General features: G+C 29.6%; 1 protein-coding gene and 1 pseudogene across 1 annotated transcript; one reads left to right on the forward strand and one right to left on the reverse strand.

Moving 5' to 3' along the window:
• Window positions 1-5,374: 5,374 nt before the first annotated feature.
• On the reverse strand, window positions 5,375-17,927 carry LOC111034979 (phosphate carrier protein, mitochondrial-like). Its single transcript, XM_022316444.1, has 7 exons — window positions 17,831-17,927; window positions 14,252-14,412; window positions 14,102-14,176; window positions 13,872-14,033; window positions 6,544-6,722; window positions 5,844-6,031; window positions 5,375-5,632 (listed from the first exon to the last, which is right to left on the reverse strand). The coding sequence occupies exons 1-7, from the start codon at window positions 17,925-17,927 to the stop codon at window positions 5,475-5,477; spliced, it is 1,020 nt and encodes a 339-aa protein (XP_022172136.1). The 3' UTR covers window positions 5,375-5,474.
• A 4,478-nt stretch (window positions 17,928-22,405) lies between these two features.
• Window positions 22,406-22,936, forward strand: LOC111034971 (annotated as a pseudogene).
• Window positions 22,937-23,610: the final 674 nt, after the last annotated feature.

Here is a 23,610-nt window from a genome sequence, read left to right on the forward strand (position 1 = left end):
GAGATCATTAGGGTTTATAAGGCGACATGCAGGGTCGGTCATGTCTGTAAGGTGTTTGTTAATATTATAGAAATATAGACTTCTCTTGTTAGATTAATTGTAGAGTATGGATCTGTGATATGGTCTCCAAGGACCAAATGTGAAATTGTTCGAATTGAACGTGTTCAACATTGTTTCTTGAACATGGTTTCTCGTTCTATGGGCATTAATCATGAACCCCATGACTACTGTTACGGGTAATGTTAACATTCGGATAATGTCGACATTAGCCAGTCAATTTTGGATAATGTCAAAAGTTAGGTTAGGTAATAATATTTAAGTGGTGAATGAAAATTGTTGTTTGGAAGCATCGAAGGACGAAAGATTATGTAATGATAACAGTTGGCTAATGTTGACATTAGCCGGATAATGTCGACATTATCCAAATGTTAACATTACCCGTGGCACATATATATAAAAGTATGTTATAATGTATATTTATTAATAAGTAATATATTGTAAAAGCTGTGTGGTGTTTAAAATAAATAAATAAATAAATAAATATAAAGTATTATACAACTATAGTATAATATTATTTTATTTTTTTAATTTAGTATTTTCTATCAAAAACTTGTTAACTATTAGTTAAAATAAAAAACTAGCTTATACGAAATTATAAACTGTTATGTTCTTTTATGTACATTTAAAGTCGAAACTGTTAAAAAAAGACGGCCAGTAAAAACTTAACACTAAACATAAATAAATTAAACTAAAATTAAATATTAATTTACATAAGCATACTTACCTCGCACGGCTTTTGTAAATGTCATGCATCCAATATCTTCTTTCCTTACAGGATTTCGTTTTTTCTTTTTCGACTAATTTTCCTTTTAAATAATCAACGCCTACAATTACATTATACGCTGCTCCTCAAGCAGCAATTTGAGTGTTATCCAAAGAACGACTCATTTTGAACTGATACTTTTGGCGTCTGAAATAATTTTGAGGGAACTCTGATCGGCTCGGATAAGCTAGTGGCTCGCCAAATCACGCGCCGTGGGAATGCTGTTGACATTGTAGGCTCGTGATATGCCGAGCATACATGTGGGCTCGGTACAACAACCACGCTGCGCGAAGTTCGCCGAGCCACGCGCCGTGGTAACCCTACTTAAAGCCTTTGGCGATGTATACGATTCGGGGGGAAAATCAGCCGCGTTCGAACAGCCAGTAATTTTCTTTTCTTTGTTTTAACGACAAACCATAAAATGGTCTGCCGAGTACACGACAGTAGTTGGCTAAATCAGGTCATTTGTGATGATATGGAAGGGGGAAATATTTGTGTCCCACCTTCTATGACCCCACTAGTAACATAGGTTCTATAATATAATTATACACATTTATTCTGAATAACTATGTTTTAATATATTTTTTAAATAATTCAACATTCTCTAATATTGATATAATGATTGTTATCCGATTAACAGTTAATAATAATTATAAATATTTTAAGGTTATGTTTTTCTCTTACTTCTCTATGCTCCTTTTCTTTTTGTTAAAGGTTATCAAAATAATCATGAAGAAAATAGAAAGACGAATCGACTTGGAATTAAAAAAGGTTTTGAATAAGTGATCCTTAATCCTTAAATATTATTAATAGATACGTTAATATAAAATATAATTTTTTTAAAACCATAATTTTGTTTTTATTAAATATTTGTAGCACATATAGCAATCTCAGTACCACATAAGTTTTTATTAAATAATGTTTTGTACATAATACAAGACTTGAATTACATTTAAAATCAACTTTAATTAAAGGAGGTAATTCGTGATGATATACAAGGGGGAAATATTTGTGTCCCACCTTCTATGACCCCACTAGTAACATAGGTTCTATAATATAATTATCAGTGGCGGTTTTGGGGGGGGGGGAGGCAAGGGAGGCACCGCCTCCCTTGAAAATTAAGGGGAAAATGTAGAATTATTCATTTTTAATTGATGAATACATGATTTATCAAACTCGATCTAAATTCATAATAATTAAGAAAATTTATGTAAAAAAAATACAAAATGTATAACAATTTTGAAAAAAAAAAAAAATTGATGAATTGATAAAAACAACTCTGCAAAATAGTAATTTCCACCCGCCGGAAGGGAAAACCGCTGGGCGCTGCGCCGCGCCGCCGCTACAATGCAGCATATTCCACGGGCAACAGCTCAGAAACCGATTACTTTATGCGCAGGCGCGTACAATGTACATACAAATAAAACATAATAAGTAATAGGAACTTTGGTATTACACTCCGCGGCGGAGCAACTGATATTCGCTGCCTCCTGTGGTACAGTCGTGTACATATTAAATACACACGCACACAAACACAAAATAGTTAAAGCTGCGCATGCGCAGCCCTCGATCGGAGGCAATGTTTTTAATAAACTCCGTTATAGGTACGACCGGTTAGTAACCCTCACCGCTGAAGTTATGGTCACTGTTAAGCGGTAAATTGATAATATTGTTAATCAATTTGATATTAGATATTATCATTTAATATTAATTATCAATACCACAGAATAGTTTATATTTAATCTATTCTGTGTCTCGTGTCAATACGGTCCATAGAGTATCATTACTTATTACACTATGATACGGTCTTAGATTATTAGATAATAGATTATCAACATGCCACATATCACTAAATATTTTATAATATGTCATTGTCACAAATCATAATAATTTTGATTTATAGTTACGACTAAGTGACTACTGACTTGTGTAACTTACTAACTTAGTTAAATTCGAATAGAATCGTTTATATTTCAATAACAATATCACATTCTAATATTCTATATCTGTTATAATGAATCCTTTGTACGATCCAGTTGTCTTGTTACAAGAAACTCCATATAGGCGTTGGAATACACTTGATAAAAATGATTTACTTATGCAAGGTAAATTAACTCCTCATCTTACATGTTTGTCCACTGACAGGATAGGTTCTAAAGTATTTAGTAGATCATTTAGATCATTTAATTCAAATGTGTATGGTAAACATTCATGGTTGTGTGGTAGTCATTATCTACAAAAGTTATTTTGTTGGCCATGTTTGTTGTTCAGTCAAACAAAGTCTGTTTGGGTTACAGAAGGTTACAATGACTATAAAAATCTGTCTAGAAGCATTCAAAGACATGAATCTTCAAAAGATCATGTCCATAATAATTTCAGCTTAAAAAAATTGGAAAGCAATACAGTCACTGTTGTAGATACACTTAAGGAGCATGGTAAATTGTTTAAGAAAAATTACAATGAAAATGTTAGACTAAATCGGCTATTTATGGAGCATTTGATTGATTTAGTATTATATTTGTCCAAACAAGAGTTAGCTTTACGTGGGCATGACGAAAGTAATAGTTCATTAAATAAAGGTAATTACAAAGAGTTATTTGAAATGTTTTTTAGTAGATTCTCATTAGAAATTCAAAATCATTATAAAACTATTCAAAATAAGTTTTCTGGTACATCAAAAATAATTCAAAATGATTTAATTTTTTATATTTCTGAATATTTGTCAAATCATATTAAACAAGAAGTTAGAGATAGTATATTTTATTCTATTCAAATTGATGATACAACTGATATTACCCAAAAAAACACAGTGTTCTGTTATTTTAAGATATGTCACTAAAAAATCTGAATTAGTTGAGCGGTTTTTTGGATTTCATAATGTTAGTGAAGATCGGACTGCAGAAGGGTTGTTTAATTTAATTAATACTATTCTACAAGATTTTAATATTCAACAAAAGTTAATTGGTCAATGTTATGACGGTACTAGTGTCATGGCAAGCAACATAACGGGTTTACAAGCCAGAATCAAAGCTATTGCACCAAATGCATTATTCACTCACTGTCTAGCACATAGATTGAATTTGGTTTTGCAACATGGGTGTAGTTTAAATGACAAATGTCGCATATTCTTTGCTAATATGACTGGTATATCTGCCTACTTTCACAACTCTACATCCCGTACTAATGTTGCTGATGAACTTATTGGAAAACGTGTTCCCCAATTTGTTCAAACCAGATGGTCATCAAGATCAAAAATTTTACATTTATTGGTTAATGAATGGTCCAAATTTCAAACAGTTTTTGAAACTATAATTAATAATCCTAATTCCTCCGCAGAATCTATTTGTGGTGCTATAGGACATACTAAAAATTTAAAATCTTTTGAATTTGCCTTCCTAGCACTTATATTTAGTGACATATTTTTAATTACTGACAATTTATTTAACACATTACAGAATAAATCTTTTGATATTGAATATTGTCTCAGAAAAATTAATATAACTTGTGATCTTATACAGAAAAAGAGGAATGAAACAGAGTTTTCAAATTTTTTTAGTAAAGCAGTTACCCTAACAAAGTTTCCAACAGCTAAAAGAAATAGTTCAAACACTGAAATAAATTTTAAAATTCTATTTTATGAAATAATAGATAGTATTCTTATGCAATTGCGTACAAGGTTTAATGATACAGATAGATTGTTATTCTTACAATTGGCTGATGTATCAAAATTCAAAGAATATTCTAACCAATTTCCCATCATTGCTTTTAAAAATCTAAAAAGAACATATTCTGATATATTCCATGATGAAAAAAAATTAAAAGTAGAAATAGAAGTTTTATACAATGATGACAAGTATCAAAATCTACAACATATTTATGACTTGGTTAAAATATTTGAAAAAAGTGGTATAAAGGATGTTATGCCTGAAGCAAATAAACTATTTGTGTTAATTTTGACCATTCCGTCAACAAGTGTTTCTGTTGAAAGAAGCTTTTCTTGTTTAAAAAGAATTAAAACCTATTTAAGAAACAGTACCTCACAACAACGCTTGAGCTGTCTCTCTACAATATCTATTGAAAAGTTACTAACTCAGCAACTTAAACAAAATGAACCATTTTATGATGATATTATAAATATTTATGCTAGTCAAAAAGACAGAACTATTAATTTAATGTATAAAACATAATAAAAACAATATTAACTGTTTATTTTCCTCATTACAAATTTTGCTATTTTATTAATCCTATTGTACCTGTTTGTTATTATGTATAATAAAATATTTACTTCTTGATTTTATGTATATTAGGTATTATTAAGTATATTTTCTATAATTTGTTTTATTTGTATGATACTAGAAAGAATAAAAATATCCTAGTCCATTAAAAAAATGTTATTGTTATTAATTATTATTATAAATGTATTTTTTAATTAAAAAAAATTAATATTTTTAAAATTTTGTTGATGAAGGGGGAGGGGGAGCAAAGCCCACCATGGGTTAGCCTGGGTTACAAAATGTTGCCTCCTCTAAAATTTAATGCCAGAACCGCCACTGATAATTATACACATTTATTTTGAATAACTATGTCTTAATATATTTTTAAATAATTCAACATTCTCTACAACCATCATTATTCTTATTACATTATATTATTATTGTATTGCTAATTTCTTCTTTAAAGACTCTGGCATTTCTGGTGGTGGTGGTCTAGGTAACCTGAAGAAGACTTTAACTGCATCATAGATAAACCATTGGGCAGCCGTCAATGTTCCTACCATTACAATCCTTGGTCCCAATCCTTGCCATAATCCTAGAAGTAAAAATGTTTCTTGGTAATAGTTTGAAATAAATAAAACAAACAATATTATTTCGTGAACAACACAATATACAAAAAAAGTGAGTAAAATCATTAGTGGTTCTCATAATATTGACCTTAATATTTATCATCATTCCTTACAGTTCATATTTATTTTGGATTTAACATACATTTTGTGTATTGAACTTCGATTAACTACACTCACCCATGAATCCAATTTTTTTAACAATATCTCCAACAGAGGCACCCTTAGCTTGGTTTAATTTAGACACTAAAGTGTCAGCTGGATGGGAAACGATCGCACAGAATACACCAGCAATGTAACCAGCTCCGAATGTCACAATCAATTGTTCACCCTTGGTGCAGTCTGCCCTAGGCTTAGGCACTACATATCTAAAACCAGACACATATATAACTTTAAATACTCAATTACTTATAACATAAATACCTATGTACCAATTAAAAAAAAAAATACAAATCACTCAAACATTTAATGTATAGTTCATAACAACACCTACTTGAAAGCCATTATCATACTAAGTAAATAATATAATTACTAGTGTTTGATTGCATTGAAAACTGACAATAAGTATAAAATCAAACATTTGTATACAAATTTAAATAGTTCTCAATTAATGCTTTAAATAAATACAGTAACAATATGGTCCGTTAGTCCAGAGTATGAACTCTGTATATGAATAAATAAAACTATGAAATTACTAAGACAAAATGGTAAGTACGCACATGATAAGTTATTTTGACTTATCTAACCAAATTATTTGATTCGAAATTGTTTTTTTTTTCATATTAATTTTCTTGACAAAAGTACATTTATATAATAAACTAGATAAATTATATAATATAGGACCTTATTGTTATTCAGTTCAATAAAAATCTTTACATACTTGTACAGTAATTCAATAGTCTTTTCAAAACATGCGAATTTCATCATGGTGTAAGGGATTTGTCTCATCCATAGTGGCACTAAACTTTTGTAAAATCCATTCAACCCTTCGGATTGGTGAATTTTCGGTAATGCTTCTCTCAATGTGTTAGCAAATCCTGGTTGAGTTTGAATACGGACCTACAGACAAAAACATACAATTATATTATAATAACATGACGTTCATTAAATGTAAAATTAACAAGAAATTACTAAACAAAGATAACAAAGAAAAAATGTTTTATTACTGTAAGAACAAGAAATAAAATATATATTGTTATTAATATATATAGAAAAATGCAGTTACGTAGCTATGTAGGTGTTCATTCTGTAAATTATTAAAATTGTTGTTGATTCAATATTACCTAACATTTGTATCCACACACAAGAAAAACAATTTTATTTCAAAACATGGAAAACCCATTTATTATAAGACATTGATATTAACATTCCCGACTTTATTAATATTTTTTGTGGTACAATTTTAAAAATATTTATCGCTCTTCACTTTGTTTACTATTTTTATTAAATTTACAATTTATGTTCATAAACATTTAATACATTATGAGTTAAAAATACATAATAAAGAGCCCTTTTAAAAATCTAATAAAAACAATTGAGATGTCTACAAATAACAATTTATCTTTATCAAAGCATCTAATAACAAGGACCATCTTACGAACCCATTATTTATTTTCACGAAAAAGGGGACGGACGTGTTTGTTTAGAAACACAAATAATGATGATGAAAAAATTCGACAGAAAGCAGTATTATATTTGTTAAGTAAAAGCGGTGGCAGTATCATAAGCCTACTATTGATACAACACACGTGTTATTTGTTCTCACGAAGTGAAATAAACACATTTTAAAAGGGATTCTTCAAAACTGACGAAGAGAAAATAATATAATATATCCGATATGTGAGTAAGAACTGTTGAACCGTAGTATGTAGACATTTGTCAACATGAGGTAAAAATGTATTTTTCTTTTAAAGTATACGGTTCAGTGGTATTTGTCCAGCGGGCTTACTAAGAATAGTCCTCTCCTGCTTTTAATCCCTTAAATACTAAAAATTATTATTTTTATTACATCACTTATTTTTGAATGTATTTTGATGTATTATGTAATTACTAAAAAACAAACAAATGAATTTACCACAAATAAGTTATTATGTCTGCACAAAAGTATTTTTTTTAAACCATAATTAAATTAAATTAATTTGTTTTAATTTTGAGTGCAACCAAATATAAAATTAATATTATTACTACTAATACTAAAAATAACTAGGTTTGTTTTTATGAAAAAATCAATGTGTTCCTTAATACATACCATATTTGATTATATCAATAATTGTATAGGTAATTAGTTTGACCTAGGTAAAAATACCAAGGTGATTAATTGATAATCTATAGCATCGTTTGTCAACCTTTTAAGTGTCACGACCACCAAAATAGGTGGCAAATAGGTACTCCCCCCCCACTACAGAGTGTACATTTAGGTTTACATACAGGTTTTATAATGATTCCGGTGTTTTACAACCGATAAGCACACATCCAGAAACAGAAATGAATGTATGTTGGTTTTTTCGCCGAACCCGACAATAAAATCGTATTTACACATTTTAAAAATAGAATATTATCAAACAAAATATACACATCTAATAGATCGTATTCTAGTGATTAGATTGAAATAATTGAATGGTGGTTTCGAATAAAAACCACTATGCTTCTACTAGAAAAAATATGAAACATAGGTGGTTTCATGGCGTAAGTAACCACTAGGCTTCAAAGAGTTAAGAACAAAACAAACCCAAGTGACATAACAATCCTTATACAAATCATTACAGAATGTCATATGTACCAACATGAGCGTACAAATCTTAACTTAACGGAAACACTCGATGAAATTCTCGGACCAAACCCCGATCAAAATATGAAAATTATAACCTTCTTAAAACTAACCAACCTTATTGATAAAATATAATTGTTATTGTAACCGTTAAGATAATGTAAACTTTACAAAAATTATAAAAACTGTAATTAGCATTTAAAATATTAACTAATTGCCTTTGCTGCTGTGTTATATAATAAGGATCAATAAATAAAAAAAAAAATTATTATTATTAAAATATTGCAAGTTCTTCAGTGTTGGATGGAACACTGATTATTTTGTAAATGTATGTGAAGGTTATTTCAAAGTCAATTTTATTTTTAAAGTTACCTAACAATTGCTTCTACATAGATTGTGCTAAATATGGCAGAGCAATTTTTTTGAACACATAGATATCTAATTGGACTGGGGAGTTCCCTCGTTTCTGTATTTGATGGTCGCACATCATGGTTAAAATGGTTCATTTTGTCATCAGTATTGTTGACTGTGATTATTATTGCGATGATTTTTGTTCGTGTTAGCGTCACTGATAGATCACAGGTATAAATTGTTGTTATACATTTTTATCATTTTTCCAACAACTGGTTATTAGCTGGTTATAATAATATATAAGTAGATTACTACCGTGCATTATGGCGCGGCTCCACTGGGGTTATCGTCGTACGTAATACTAATAATTAATTAATATAATAATAATATATGTTCATACACATGCCACATAGTGATGATAATAATAATAAAAGAATACCGGCCAAGGTGTAGTTACAGTAACTATAAAATATGCATTTCGTGTGCGGTATTGGGCATCGTCACCAGGACGCCCTCGGTGAAACGGTGGTTTTCACTCGCTCATCGTGTTGACCGTTGAAGAGACAAAAGAAAAAAAGGAAAGAAGTCTGTGTCAGCGTCAGATGACACGTGGGTAGGCAAGGATTGGGTATCGCTGATTAGTGATGCACCGATCATCAGATGTGAGTATGCTGGTAGTGGCCCACATCGTGTTTATGTTAATGGCGTATCCCAGTGGTAAATTTTTCCAAGACGAATATTGGAACTGTTTTCTGAAAGACACCGCTCTGATGTTGTTGATGAGGTTGCCATCATTATACGGGTCCCATTTTTGCCCAAAATTAGTTATCACTAAGGTCGCTTGGCTACCAACATAGGTTGTTGGTAGGGCACGTTACGGTCCATAGGGTAAAATCGGTTTATGCCAGTTAAACTCATTCCATAATAGGTGAACATCCAGTTCGCCACTGCTTCGATTAATGTAGCCGTCCCTGATATGAACCCAACAACGCTCTTGTGCTCCTGAACCTGTATTTTGATATACCGACACTGTACCGAAAAATGTCTCGCGCTATCAGCATTCTGTTGACGTGATAGCTCTCTGAGATATATGATATATGATAAGTCTTAGATCATATACTATGGATGGAGCCATGCCACGATAGATTGAAGCACATTTAAACGACAAGGCTCAAACAATGATATCGATGTGCGCATGCACAAGACTAGCTATCGCACATTTAGTTGTTGATTACTGATTGATATTAAATACATTCCAGAGTTTAAAAAAAAAAAAAATTAAAGGACAGTTGTTAATAATTGTTGTTTGTTCAAAATGAACTATACACATAATATGCTAATTAATTGTTATTACTTATTATTCTGTTGTTTTTAATAAACATGTATAATTCTTGTTTATTATGCCTACGATGTTATCATAATAATCCAGGAATATCGTTGCACCAGTAAGCACATTTATATTTTATTATAACATTATTATAAATTTTATTCTACTACATAAATTCTACTACTTTGTACACTTTGCTTTGATTACATTTATATTTTTTTTTGTGGTTATTCGTGAAATTTTTTATATTAAAATGTTGTCCAGTTGGAAAATTTGTATTAGGCTGGTAGTAATTATTTCTATTAAACTTATTGTTTTTAAAATTATTTTTGTCAGTGAAGGTTTTTTCTTCATTGTATTGATTATTATTATTATTGTTACTATATCTTTTGTAGTACTTATTCGGATTATTATTATGATGTGATAATTGATTAGCAACAAAAGCATTTTGTTCTATTAATTTTTTATTTAATACTTCTATTTCTGCTTTAAGAGCATCGAAATTGTGAGTGCTATTTCGTTCGTTAACTGTTGCTTTTGCGGATTCTACCTTACGCAAATTATTTTGTAAGTCAGAAAGTGTATTGTTATTCATTAATGCGACTGGGTTATAAAAATCGGGAGGAAGTGCTTCTAATATAAGATCAATTTTCTCCGATTCCTTCATATTTGGGTTAACCTTATGGGCCAACATTTGAAAATCAGCTAAAAATTGCGAAACTGTTTCGTTGAACTTTAATTTTCAGTTTGATAATATCGCTTTAAGCATTCGGGTTCTTCCCGGTGAAATGAAATATTCTCTAGGTGCTGCTTCAAAAAGACTCCATGTTGGTGTAGGATTACTTATTGTAAAATTTTGATAGAATGCTTTCGCACTTTTCTTTAGATAAATCAGGATATACACTATTTTGTTATCATCAGACCACTCATTCGCTACAGATATCAGATTATAATTTTCAATAAAGTCGTTAACACATTCATCGGGTTCGCCATTGTAAAATTCGGGTTTGAAGAAAATTGGTTTAGACATGTTTAAAGTTTCGATTTGAGTGCTTATTTTATTTGGGTTTACTAAATCAGTATCCTTTTTTTGTACTCGTTATATTGGGTGATCTATTGTCAAGATTAAAAGGTACAGGTAAAAAATCTGGATCACTATCGTTATCGTCCTCAAATTGATTTTTATTTAATATAGATATTAATGGTAATCGTAATTCTGTTTTTTCGCTTTTTGTCGAAAATTTGGCACCTAAAAATTCTAAAATTTGTATTAGATCTTGTTTAGATAGTATATGATAAAGATATAAGGATTTTGGTACAGAAAGTAACTCAATTTTTTTCTCTGAGGGCTTTTGTCTAAATTCCTCTTTTGTAAGTTTATTTGGTTCTAATGAAAAAAGAATCCCAGTGTTAAGTTCAACGATTTCTTTAACATCACTAGGTAATTTTATACTCCTACAATTAGAAAAGGCTTCAGCAGTGATATCTGAATACTTAACTGTTTGAATATATGATGTACATTCGTTCGGCTTTAAACTGCCTAAGCATCTATCTATCCCACAAAATCCAGAAAAAATTAAAAACTTCCTTGATTTTTTAAAACTATTGACTATTTCCTTAAAATTTATGGACACGTACTTAATTTATACTATATATATTCCTTTGTGTGAGGTGGATAATTATATTCTATATCACATAACACACTTTCCGGTACCCATAAAAAATATTAATTAAATTTTTATCAAACCATCAAATGAATATCTAGCAATAAGTCAAGACAATGAAAAATTCGTAATTTTTACACACCAAGAATATATGATGTGTAGACATTCGCTAGACATAACAATATGTAATCCACATAATATAATAATCAGAAACACTCATGACACTTGTGAAGTGCAATTATTTATTGACCCTCAAAATGTACCAGTTTCTTGTGACATAAGGCACATAAAAACTTCAATAACATTTTATAAAAAACTAATCTTAAAAAATTCTTGGATATATGTTGTTAAACTCATGTGAAGAAGTAGAAAGATATTAAGTTAGTTTTTAGTACGTTTTATTAGTCTTGTGAGATTGGAATATTTATCAATAAATATAAAAAAAACCAAATGCGATGTCTATTTCTGACGAACTAGTGAACAAAAAGACTAAGGCGTTCAACAGCGAATATTAGAGCTAACTAGCGTGTCAAAGCCCCACACAATAGCTGAAAATTCATTCTACCCGATGTTATTGATATGGTCAATATTATGAAAACGAAAATTACAAACTATTACACTTTTAAATGACACTATATCAAGATGAATTAATGAAATGGCAACTGATGTGTAAAATCTAAAATCAAGTGAATTTTTTTCTAATCAGTTTGACAAGTTAACGGACATGATAAACTTGGCGCAATTTTTAAATTTTGTTCAATACAAATATGATTGGGAAACTAAAGAAAATTAGCTTTTTTGTTAATCGATACCAGGCTATGCAACTGGAAAAAGTCTTTTTAAAGTATTTACAATAACATACAAAATACGTAAACGAAAACTTGCAAATTATTTTAAATTAGGAATTTATATAAATGTTTCTTTATAAAAACACGACATCTACTGAAAAGTCTAATTAAATTGTTATAAGCGTTTGAAGTTCAAATTATATTTTATGCACACAACGAAATGTTCAAATGCAATTTTTTTTTTTTTTTATTGATCTAAAATACATTGACAACTATTATACATCTTTTAATTCGAATTTAACACGTTCATTACAGTGACTCCCTAGACACCTTAATATGTACAGCAAAGTGCTACCCACTTTCCCGATTTATTACTATAGTATTAGTACTATAGTAGACCATAATATAAATTTTATTGATACCTAAAAATAATTGTTGATAGATACAATTGCAAATCACAATATTAAAGTTTAAAATAAAATGGTAAGTATATATGGGCGTATTTGCTGTCCGTATATTAACGACAGTTTCATTAATTCAACCAAACTTTTTTCAATATGATCAATAAATGTTGTTAGGCGTATGTTTAATAACGGTACATGTATAAATTAATCACTTGACCTTAACTAGATCGTTTAAACAGCTAGGTGTTTCGGTTAGGTCATCTCGCGCTGGGTGATTGTAAAATGTAAACTCTCCCGGGTCTATTCTCATACTACCTGATAAGACACTGTACACTCTCCCGGGTCTACAATACTTCAGTACTAACAATCTAGTCGAGCATGAGGCATTATTCGTATTACACAGTTGGTGTTATATGACATAGACATAAAACATAATATTTACAAAGGAGAGTTTACTAATTTTAAAGATCAGGAGAATTTACCATAGAACCGGAAGAGTTTACCACCGCCCATCATGCTATAGTAAGGCCAACGAAACTAGACGGGTGATTTTAGCGCCCCCTGTGGCGTTTTTTCAGTAGAGCCATCTACACTATATAGCCCTACCGAAAAACGCCACTGGGGCCGCTAAAATCGCCCGTCTAGTTTCGCTGGCCTTACTATAGAGTGCTATACAGTGTTCTGTTTCAAAATACTTATTGTCCATGGTATTTTTGGCATACGTTTTTAAAAATTCACAAACTTTGGAGATAAGTCTATAGTTAAAAACTATTGTGAATTAATTAATACGTATTTACAAAAAATATTTTAATGTTAAATTATTATTTGACCATCCAACTATAACTATACACTGACCCAGTGGATCTATTTGACTTTATTTCGATTTAAGTAATATTGTATAACTTACTTTTGCAGATTCCATTGGGCTGAGTGCGATGTCAGCGAAGAATTCGGCAGATGCAGACGCAGCCAAGTACAATGCAGTTCTGTACACGTATGAGTTCTCTTCACCAATCATCTCCGAATAATGGACTTTGAAAACTTCATACAAACCAAATTTGCACATGCCCTAAAACGGATCGTCACCGGTTATAGACACAAGAACAAGCATGAGAAATTATTTTGAATTTGACTTACTTGAGCGGCATATCCTAAGAAAGTGGGTGCCCATCCTTTGGCCAACCCCTTGAAACCGTCTTCTTTCAGTGTTAGCTATACATGAATCGTAAAAAAGAGGTGTTTATATTACTTCTTCGTAACGTTTATGAATAAGTTACTTTTACTTACTTTGAAACCATGAACAACATTCTTGTACTTGGCTTGGTCAACTTGCAAACGACATTTAACCAAATCAAGGGGTGTGACCATTGCGTGAGTTATTCCACATGACAAAAAGCCGCCGAGCCCGCAGAGCAAAAAGTATTTTGTCGATCCAAACGCACAACTATCTTTAAATGCACACAGAAAAAAATTACTATAAAATTAGGGCTGTTAAAATTATAGGTAGTATTTTTTTTTTTTAGTTACTGTTCCTAATTTAAATATTTAAATTTTTTTTGTGGCACCCACCTATTTTTTTAAATGCCCAACTTAATATTAACTGCAAAGTTTGAAATCACTTTTCAAGTTAAATATGAGATCTCGTGGGCAACCACATGAACCTGTTCATTGAGGATCATTATCTTTTGAAAGAATAAATAAAATCTAAATATTTCTCATATGTACTGGTACAAGTTGTAACTATAATTATCCTTACTAGTTAAGCACATTGTAATGTATATAATTATTAAATTAATATGCTTATTTTTATAATATAAAATATTTATACTGTTTTTCTTCAGGCTAATGACTTCATAATAAAATATTTAAAAAAAATAATACTTGATATAGATATATATCATATTTATGATATATTTATTATCTTAGGAAACATCGCAATGGGTAAATTCCTAGCGGGACATACTGTATAGACGTATAGTAACACAATGATTAATAGGTAATATAAAAATGTAAATATTTTTGGCTTAATTAAATTCAATTTACCTTGTCACTAATAGTAAAATAATTTAGTGTAGGAAATATAATTATATAAATATTTAATAAAATATACTTTGTAGTAAAGGCCGACAGATCGTCTCCGCTTATAATTGTGTCATGTATGCATCATTGAATTAAAATTTAACACATAGTAACCTAATCAATGACGAAGTTGGTTGCTAGAGAACTTCCTCAGGCTTACAAAAATAAATATACGTATATGTAATGATTTATGGACATAGTCATAATAAATTATACGTAAATTGTAATTTAAACTTCTAAACAAAGTTGACTGACTAATTGACTGCCAAAATATACCTATTACCATTGCAGTACCTACTCTGTCCCACTTTGGACACATACTCCTTTCATCATTTACATACAAAGGTTAATGTTATTATAATGTTAATATTATTATAAACCGAAATAGTTTAATATGATTTTACCTCGACTATGTATAGGTATGCAATGTTTTTACAGAGTTTTCACAAGGTTTTTTTTTAAAAATACATTTTTAAAAATTAATTGGCAAATGCTAATACTCTAATTAAGTTTTGAATTAAATTTAACCGTCAGTAATCTTATATACATCAAATATATTTTTAAATTTTTAAAGATTTGGTAGGGATTTTGTAGTATTCCATTTTAGTTAAGTACTAATATAAACAATTTTATTTTCAAACATACGAAAAGAGATTAGTTGCCCTCTAGCAGTAAAATGTATATCAAACAAATATCCAATATCAATCACTATAATAATTAGCTATATTTTGATTGGATTTGGATAAGTAGGTAGTTAAATAAAACCATATTTTGGTCCAAAAAAGTATCTTGGTTAGGTTAGGTTAGGTCTAAACATCTAAAAGTAGGAACCTTTCAAATAAATTTATTCATGCAAGTCAATTCATTACATATTTTTCTTGTATTGAAAGTCACAGTTAATAAAATATACCTATAGGTAATATATAGTTAAATAACAGTAAACTTAAGATACTCAATATTTGATCATGTAAAAGACGGATTTTCCAAATGTTTTATGATAATATTATATACCTAATATGTGTTTTTTTTAAATCTCAGAAAAGTTAATTTGTTAATACGCGTTAAGATGATACTAACGTTTGTTGTTTCCGTCTTACCAACTTACGACATAGCAAATTTTTGTTCACTAGTTTGAATAGTGTGCCGTTAGTTTTGATATTAAAGTGAATTTAAGAATTATTAAACATTTAGGTAGGAACATTTCCATACTTAAGCGTCGGTGGATTTTCGATATTTTCGTTTTCAAGCAAGATACGAGTATGTGAAATAACACAAATCAAAAATGCTCATATCTCGCTTGAAAATTAAGATATCCAAAAATCCGCCGACGCTTAAGCATAGATAATGTTCTTATTTGAAACTTTGATAATAGGTCAATTCACTCTAATATCAAAACTAACAACACACTATTAAAACTAGTGAACGAAAATGTTCTATGTCGTACGTGGGTAAGACGGATACAACAAATGCATAGGTAGCGTCCACTTAATAATCTAATTTAAAAAAATTACATTGGTACAATGGTACATTGGTATTTATTCAACTAAAATGAAAAACAAATTTTTTTAATTCAATTAAAAATAGTTAGTAGGTACCCAAATACCTATTAAAATTTAATTAAGTATAAAATTGTTTTAAAATGTACCTATAATATATTTGAAAGTCCTACAGACCAAGTATCTTGTAAATTTACTTTAACGGTTGGCTACAATTATTGCTCATAAATTCATACAAAATAATTACCTACACTTTTAAAATATTTAACATGGATGTTACTTTAGTCTATTAATTAATGAAATCAGATGAATATTATTTTAATCAAAAGTTTTAAAACCGTTTTATTACAAATTTTTATTAATCGATCATTTCAATTAAAATGGTTTTCAGAAATCATTCCAATTTCGTTTATATTTAGGAATTTGAAAAAAGTTATTGTTATAAAAAAAGTAGGTAATGAGATGGTGGTCTTGTTAAAAAACTTAGATAGGTAGGTGGTAAAAACAAAATATTAAAAATCAGATTAAAAATTGTGTGTACAATATTATGATATTATGTACGGAAAGAAAACGACACAGATCTATTATCTTTGTAATTTTTATTAAGTGCGTTAATGCAAAGCCGGGCAAAATTATCAGCGAAACGAAATCCGGGCTTGCGCACACGTTTATCACGACCACAGTTATTTCTACCAAAAATATCGATAGGAACCTTTACTGGGCATTATCCAAAAGTGACCGCGTAACAAATTGTCTATTAAAATAGATTAGCTGTTATTTGAGCCGCCCACCGTACGCTTAAAGGAAAGTTTTGACGTTTTTACCGTCCCCCCACGGGATGGTTGAAAGACTTTGTTAGCATTATTTTATGTAACTTACGAATAGAGAATAACAGACACTCATAGGGTTTATTCTAGGGTAATGTGTATTATATTTCTAAAAAATTGTAAGAGTATACCTATATTTTAATATTTAGTGAATTATAAAATTATAATATCGTTCAAACAAAATGTGTTTTTTAGGTGGTATATTTAATGAAAAATGCCCCTCCTCTATCCTTGGGTTTAGTTGGATTTATATGGACACTATGAAAGTATACATACATACATTATAAAATATTATAAAATTGATTTAAGACTATGTGTCCAAGTTCACTTAACTAGAAATAATTAAATCAAATTTTCGCTCGTGTAACAGCACAAAATACGATTGCAGCCCAAATGTTTCCAACTGAGTATTATCCCGACAGATTCTACTTGTGCGGACAGATTATCATATTTATGGATTATACCTTCGACGACGGCCGCGGCCATGGCGCCGTTGGAACTGAAGTCGGGCGACGGGAACACTTGCCGTCCCGCTTGGACAATTTCCTGCGAAGACCGCATGACGGTTTGATTCGGCAGTTTATTAGAAAAAAAATGTAAGTAATAAGTTTTACTCGCGGACGGGGCGGCGGCGGTTGTTGTGCTGACTGCGCGACACACACACACTGGAGGCGACGACGATCGGATCGTCGATCTTGTAGAGCCGCGCGTGTCGAAATACGGCGGAAATCGCTGACCCAAATAATCCTAATGTCAATGCCAATTGTGACAACAAACGAAAAAAAATTGCAAAGTACGAGTAAGGTACAGTAATAGAAAATCACTGGCACCGGCGCTTTTCCTACTTAGCGGGCGGCGGCGGCCGTTTCGCAAACATGCGTAGCGATGTGTAGGTATTATTATTAGCTCCGTGGCGGCGAGGAGGTCTGTCGGTAACCTCCGCATGTCCGCCTCGGCCGTTCAGTACACTTGTACGCTTGCCAATATGCCGCCAAAAGTACGTGTGGGGTAGGCGGTACTTAAAATTGTTGTACCCCCAGTCCTCGCGATCCATTAAATCCAAAATCCACAAACTTTTGGTTTTGGATTGGAACTAACGGCCTTGCGATTTAGCCGTTGAGATATTTGGTAATTTTGACAAAATTGCATAGAATATTTTTTCGATAGCAACACTTCGAGACATGATAGAAAAAATATTTCGAAAAAACTTAATAGTTTTTTGGAACGATGAGTGTTCACGGTTTGATTAATCATCATTGTGTCCTTATATTTAAATGTACGTATATTTATATTAAATTGACAAATATTATCAAAATCTCGAAAATTTTCAAATTATTTTGTAGTTAAAAAATTTTAAAATGTTTTAATAGGTAAGAATTGAAAATTGAAAACAATGATTCTCATAAATATTTCATGATGTAACCAATAAAACTAAATAATACGTCAAATTTTTTGTATAGACATTTTAAGTTCAAATTTGGTAAAGTAAAAGTACGTTTTTGGGTACTTGAGACTTATAGAGTACATTATTATATTTTATACACACAATGACATTTTTAAATTCATAGTAGAAACATCTTAGTTGTATGTAATATTTCTGTGTGGTGATATGCTACTTGATTAGATATCCATATATTAACCAGGAAGTACCAGTGATCTATTGGTTAGGTTAGGTATGCATTTGAAAAAACATTGTATGTGATGTATACTGTAATGTATACACTATACATTATTAAAATGAAATCAACATTTATTAACCTAATAACATATTGTATAATATTTATTTAATTTTAATTTGTAGGGCCCCGCCACGCTACTCCGGTTTCACCGGACCGGTGAAAACGTTCATTAGAAACCGGAAGGGACATTGTCGCCATACTATTGCGGTTTTGCCACAGAAACGGTACCCTTATTTCCACCTACATTTCGACCTATACGCCTATCTAGTAATGCAATTATTACAGTATTGAAAATGATCATTTGCTTGAACATGGATTTTGAGTGAACATATGCGCTTTTTAGTTTTCATTTTAATAATTATCTTGTGTAAAACAATTAATTTAATATTATTAATATTATAATTACAATTATTATAATATTATTAATAATAAAAATGAATAAAAAAATAAAAGCTGTTTGCATTGCGGGAGCACTTGAACTGCTAGATGAGCCCGTGCAGCGTAAATTTTGGGTTCATCCATTAAATGTGAATCGAGAAAAATCACAACGATTTTCATTATTTTTTGAGTATTACCGAATGTCCATAAAATCGTTTGATGTACTTTTGGAATATATACGAGAATGTATTACCAAAAAAAAATAATCTTTTCGAAATGCAATTTCGGCAGAAGAGGGTTTGACAGTGACACTGAGGTAAGTGATATTAAAATTTTTTTTTTATTTAAACTGGGAAAATAACATATAATTATAACATAATACATATAGGTAGGTAGGTACTACATATATTTTCTAAACTTAAATAGGTACATTAAAATATAAAATCAATATTCAGCACTATATATCAATCCACCAATATTAAGCCAGTCTTGTAAAGTACTTTATTAAAAGTATTCTAAAAGTGTCATAAATACTTTCTTAAAGAACGCCTCAATAACTTTATCTGTAACATTTTTATCATGCTGATGATTAAATTTTGATAAGTTTATTAAAATTTTGTGAAGTATGGGACCTAAAAATAAAGGCTCCTGGAGTTTTTGGTGAGCAAGGCCGAGTGGCCGACACATATTTTGTACATATAATTAAAAAAATCTATTTCAATATTTTAGATTAAACATTTATTTTTATTTAAGTATTCTTAGAGTCATAGTTTAAATTATAACAATGCAAAAAAACAATTAATAGTTTAAAAAATAATAATAGCTAACACTATTTATAAGTACTTAGGTACTTGGTATAGGAATAAAAGTAAATTATTTTTCAACTTAAAATATTTATTTGTTTATTCAAACATACCTACCCGGTATAATAAAAAATAATACAATCTATTAATTAATATTTATTTAAATAATAATCATTAATCACTAATATTTTTATAAGGATCTGTAAGGGGGTCAGAAAGTAAAGAAGGATTAAATATAGGTGGCATTGTTGAGGATGTTGCCATGTTGGTGTAGTTAAAGTAGAAGGTTGCTGATAAATATCTGATGGATGATATGTGGATAATGAAGTGGATATTGTTGATGGTGTTCCTATGTTATGATGCAGAGAAGGGTTGAGATTATTGAGATAATTTGCTTAACAACTATACGGAACTTCGGATTGCAAAGGATTTATACTGTAGATACTATGATTAGATAGGTCTGGTACAGGTTTGTTTGACTTGGATGTATGAACAGGGTTCTGGAAATTGTGTGGTTGTGGTACTGTTTTGGAGTGAGATTTGAAAAAACTAATTACGTGTGTTTTAAAATCCAGTTATGGCTCATCAAATAATTTTTTTATGTGGTTTAAAAAACTCATTAAAAGCGCTACATCAGGATCTACATCTTCGGATTTTTCTAACATACGCAACAATTTTAATTGGAAAGGAGTCTCGGCATTTTTTTTTTTTTTACTAATAGTGTACAAATTTAAATAAAATATATGAGTAATATATGATATAAAATATAATAATTAATTAATAATAGACTTTTAAGATTTCTTAGATTATATTTGGCATTTCGATACACCGTAACATTTTTAAAATATTTTGATTTATCTTGAGTTGTTTATGGACATTTTCAGTTTTCAATTTTTTTTATATTTTTTTTCTATAGATGTCAATAAAATTTTATTTGTTGGGTAAAAAAGCTTAAAAATTTAATACAAGGATCCTAATATATTGTTACATTGGTGTATGAAAAATATTAAAAATCCGTTGTCACAATTATTTTTTGTAAACATTTTAAGTTCAAATATTGACAAAATACGTAAAAATCACGAAAATGTGCAAATTATTTTGAGTTAGAAATTCATAAAAATTTTTCTTTTTAAATCCAAGATTTGAAAATATAACACAAGATTTCTCATAAGATTGACTACCTTTATCAAAAAAAAAATTTATCTAATATCTAAACTATTTTATACATAATTTATGATCACTTGCGCACACGTGTAATATAAAAAAAACATTTTCGTTTTTAATACTGAAAATAATAATGTTTTAATTTTAATTTTTTGGAAAAATTCAAAATGGCCAATTTTTAAATCTGATTATTGATTAAGAAGAATTTTTATAGTAAAAACATTTATCTAAGTCAAGTAGTTTATTTTTTAGAATTTTTTTAAAATCAAAATGTTTTCGAGTAAGTATACATCAATTTAGAACGTGAAAACTTTTTTCAAAATATTATTTTTCGGAATTTCCTGACATGAGTATATTTCTTAAATTTTTTACTAACCATATAATTTTCACAGATTTTAGCATACGTTTAAGATCAATTTTTTTTTTTGTCAGTTCTGTTACACTTTGTATACTAGGAGCCATGTATTATATATTTTCAAGTAGACCCAACTATTAATATTTGTTTAAATTTTAAAAATAAACACACGCATACACAGTACACACACATTGTCAAATCAATACATATATTATAGGTCCACTCAGAATCTAAGACTATTGTGTATTATATGCAATTTGTCTATAATAATGTATTTAAAATTAAAGTAGAACTTACTTTCTTTTTTTCACTGTTTGTTGCGAACAATTTAATGCATCAGCGTATACATATTTTTTTTTGAAATTCCCTCGTCACCACTTTTTCCTTGGTTGATAAATTTAGAGTAATTATCACGAATATGACACCATGTATTTTTCATTTCTTTTACTATTTAGTTTTTAAAAGAAAATTAAAAATGCATAAGAATCATGAAATAGTAATAATAGTAGGTAGATAATAATAACTGCAATTATTTGGTCGGTGAATTATAATAAAATAAATAGTCTTAACCTAAAATATTAACTATATAAATTTGTTTTATTTTAAGTTAATCTACTGGTACAAGTTTTGGTGAATTACTGTTTGATTTTTACATTCTTCGGTGTACTATTAGGGAAATCTTAAAAGAGACATTATACGATTTTATGGATGGTTTTACAACTAAAAGAATTGCCAGAACCTTCAACAGAAAGATGGGTTGAAATTGCTAATACTTTTTATGACAAGACTAATTTTCCTAACTGCTTAAGAGCAATAGATGGTAAGCATATTCGATGTTAAGGTCCAAACAATTCAGGCTCATTATACTTCAACTACAAAAAGTATTTTTCGATTGTGTTGATGGCATTTGCTGATGCCAACTTATGTTGTATTGCAATTGATGTTGGTGCCTATAGAAAAGAGGGCGATTCAAATGTATTTAAAGAGAGTTGTTTTGGAAAAAAACTTTATTCAAATCAACTCCAACTACCAGAATTAGCAAATTTACCTAACACAAATGAACATCCTCAGCCTTTTGTATGTATTGGAGACGAGACATTCGCCTTACATTCTAACCTTTTAAGACCATACCCAGGACGTGGTCTTAATGATACCAAACGAATATTCAACTATAATCTATCAAGGGCATGAAGGACGGTGGAATGTACCTTTGGTGTTCTGGCTAATAAATGGCGTGTCATCACATATGTCTTCTTATATTGTTTTCAGTTTCAACACATTTTTATATTTTTTTTAGTGAATATATTTTTGCAACCAATCTTTTGGAATTTTTTAACTAAATGTTATTAGTTTTATTTGATTTTAGCTGTAAATAATCTACAAATTATACGGTTTAAAGTTTAAAGTTTCAAAATGATAACAAATACTTAACATTGTTTAGCGTGTCCTCTTATTTAATATAAAACAGAACTTATACTTATTAAGAATCAATTACACACATATTTAACAAATACTATTTATTAATGTAATTACAATAATAATTTGCTTAAAAGATTACTTTTAGTACCCAGTTCATTTATTATAATATCATTATCTATTTCCGTTAGAATTGATTTTTCTATAGACATCAACACAAATGCTTCTAGATTATCGTTTGTCATTGAATTTCTCAATCTATTTTTTAAATATTTAAGGGTAGAAAAAGTACTTTCATGAGAAACTTGAGAACTTGAGTTACTGGCAAAGTCAACAGATATTTATATGCTAAAGTTAATAAACTATATGCACTAGAAAATAAGTTGTATTATTTATTATTATAAACCAAAAAAAGAAAATTTAAAATCGAAAAACTACAGAATATAATA

The sequence above is a fragment of the Myzus persicae genome, unplaced genomic scaffold, assembly GCF_001856785.1.
Source record: "Myzus persicae strain clone G006 unplaced genomic scaffold, MPER_G0061.0, whole genome shotgun sequence".
In the NCBI taxonomy this organism is placed as follows: Eukaryota; Metazoa; Arthropoda; class Insecta; order Hemiptera; family Aphididae; genus Myzus; species Myzus persicae.

What these genes read in the sequence shown, in the direction of transcription:
- LOC111034979 (XM_022316444.1), bottom strand. Translation starts at nt 17,927, where the DNA reads ATGCGGTCTTCGCAGGAAATTGTCCAAGCGGGACGGCAAGTGTTCCCG. An exon ending in ATGTTGTTCATGGTTTCAAA is followed by an intron (nt 14,177 to 14,251) that starts GTAAGTAAAAGT and finishes ATTCATGTATAG; the next exon opens with CTAACACTGAAAGAAGACGG. An exon ending in TCTTAGGATATGCCGCTCAA is followed by an intron (nt 14,034 to 14,101) that starts GTAAGTCAAATT and finishes GATCCGTTTTAG; the next exon opens with GGCATGTGCAAATTTGGTTT.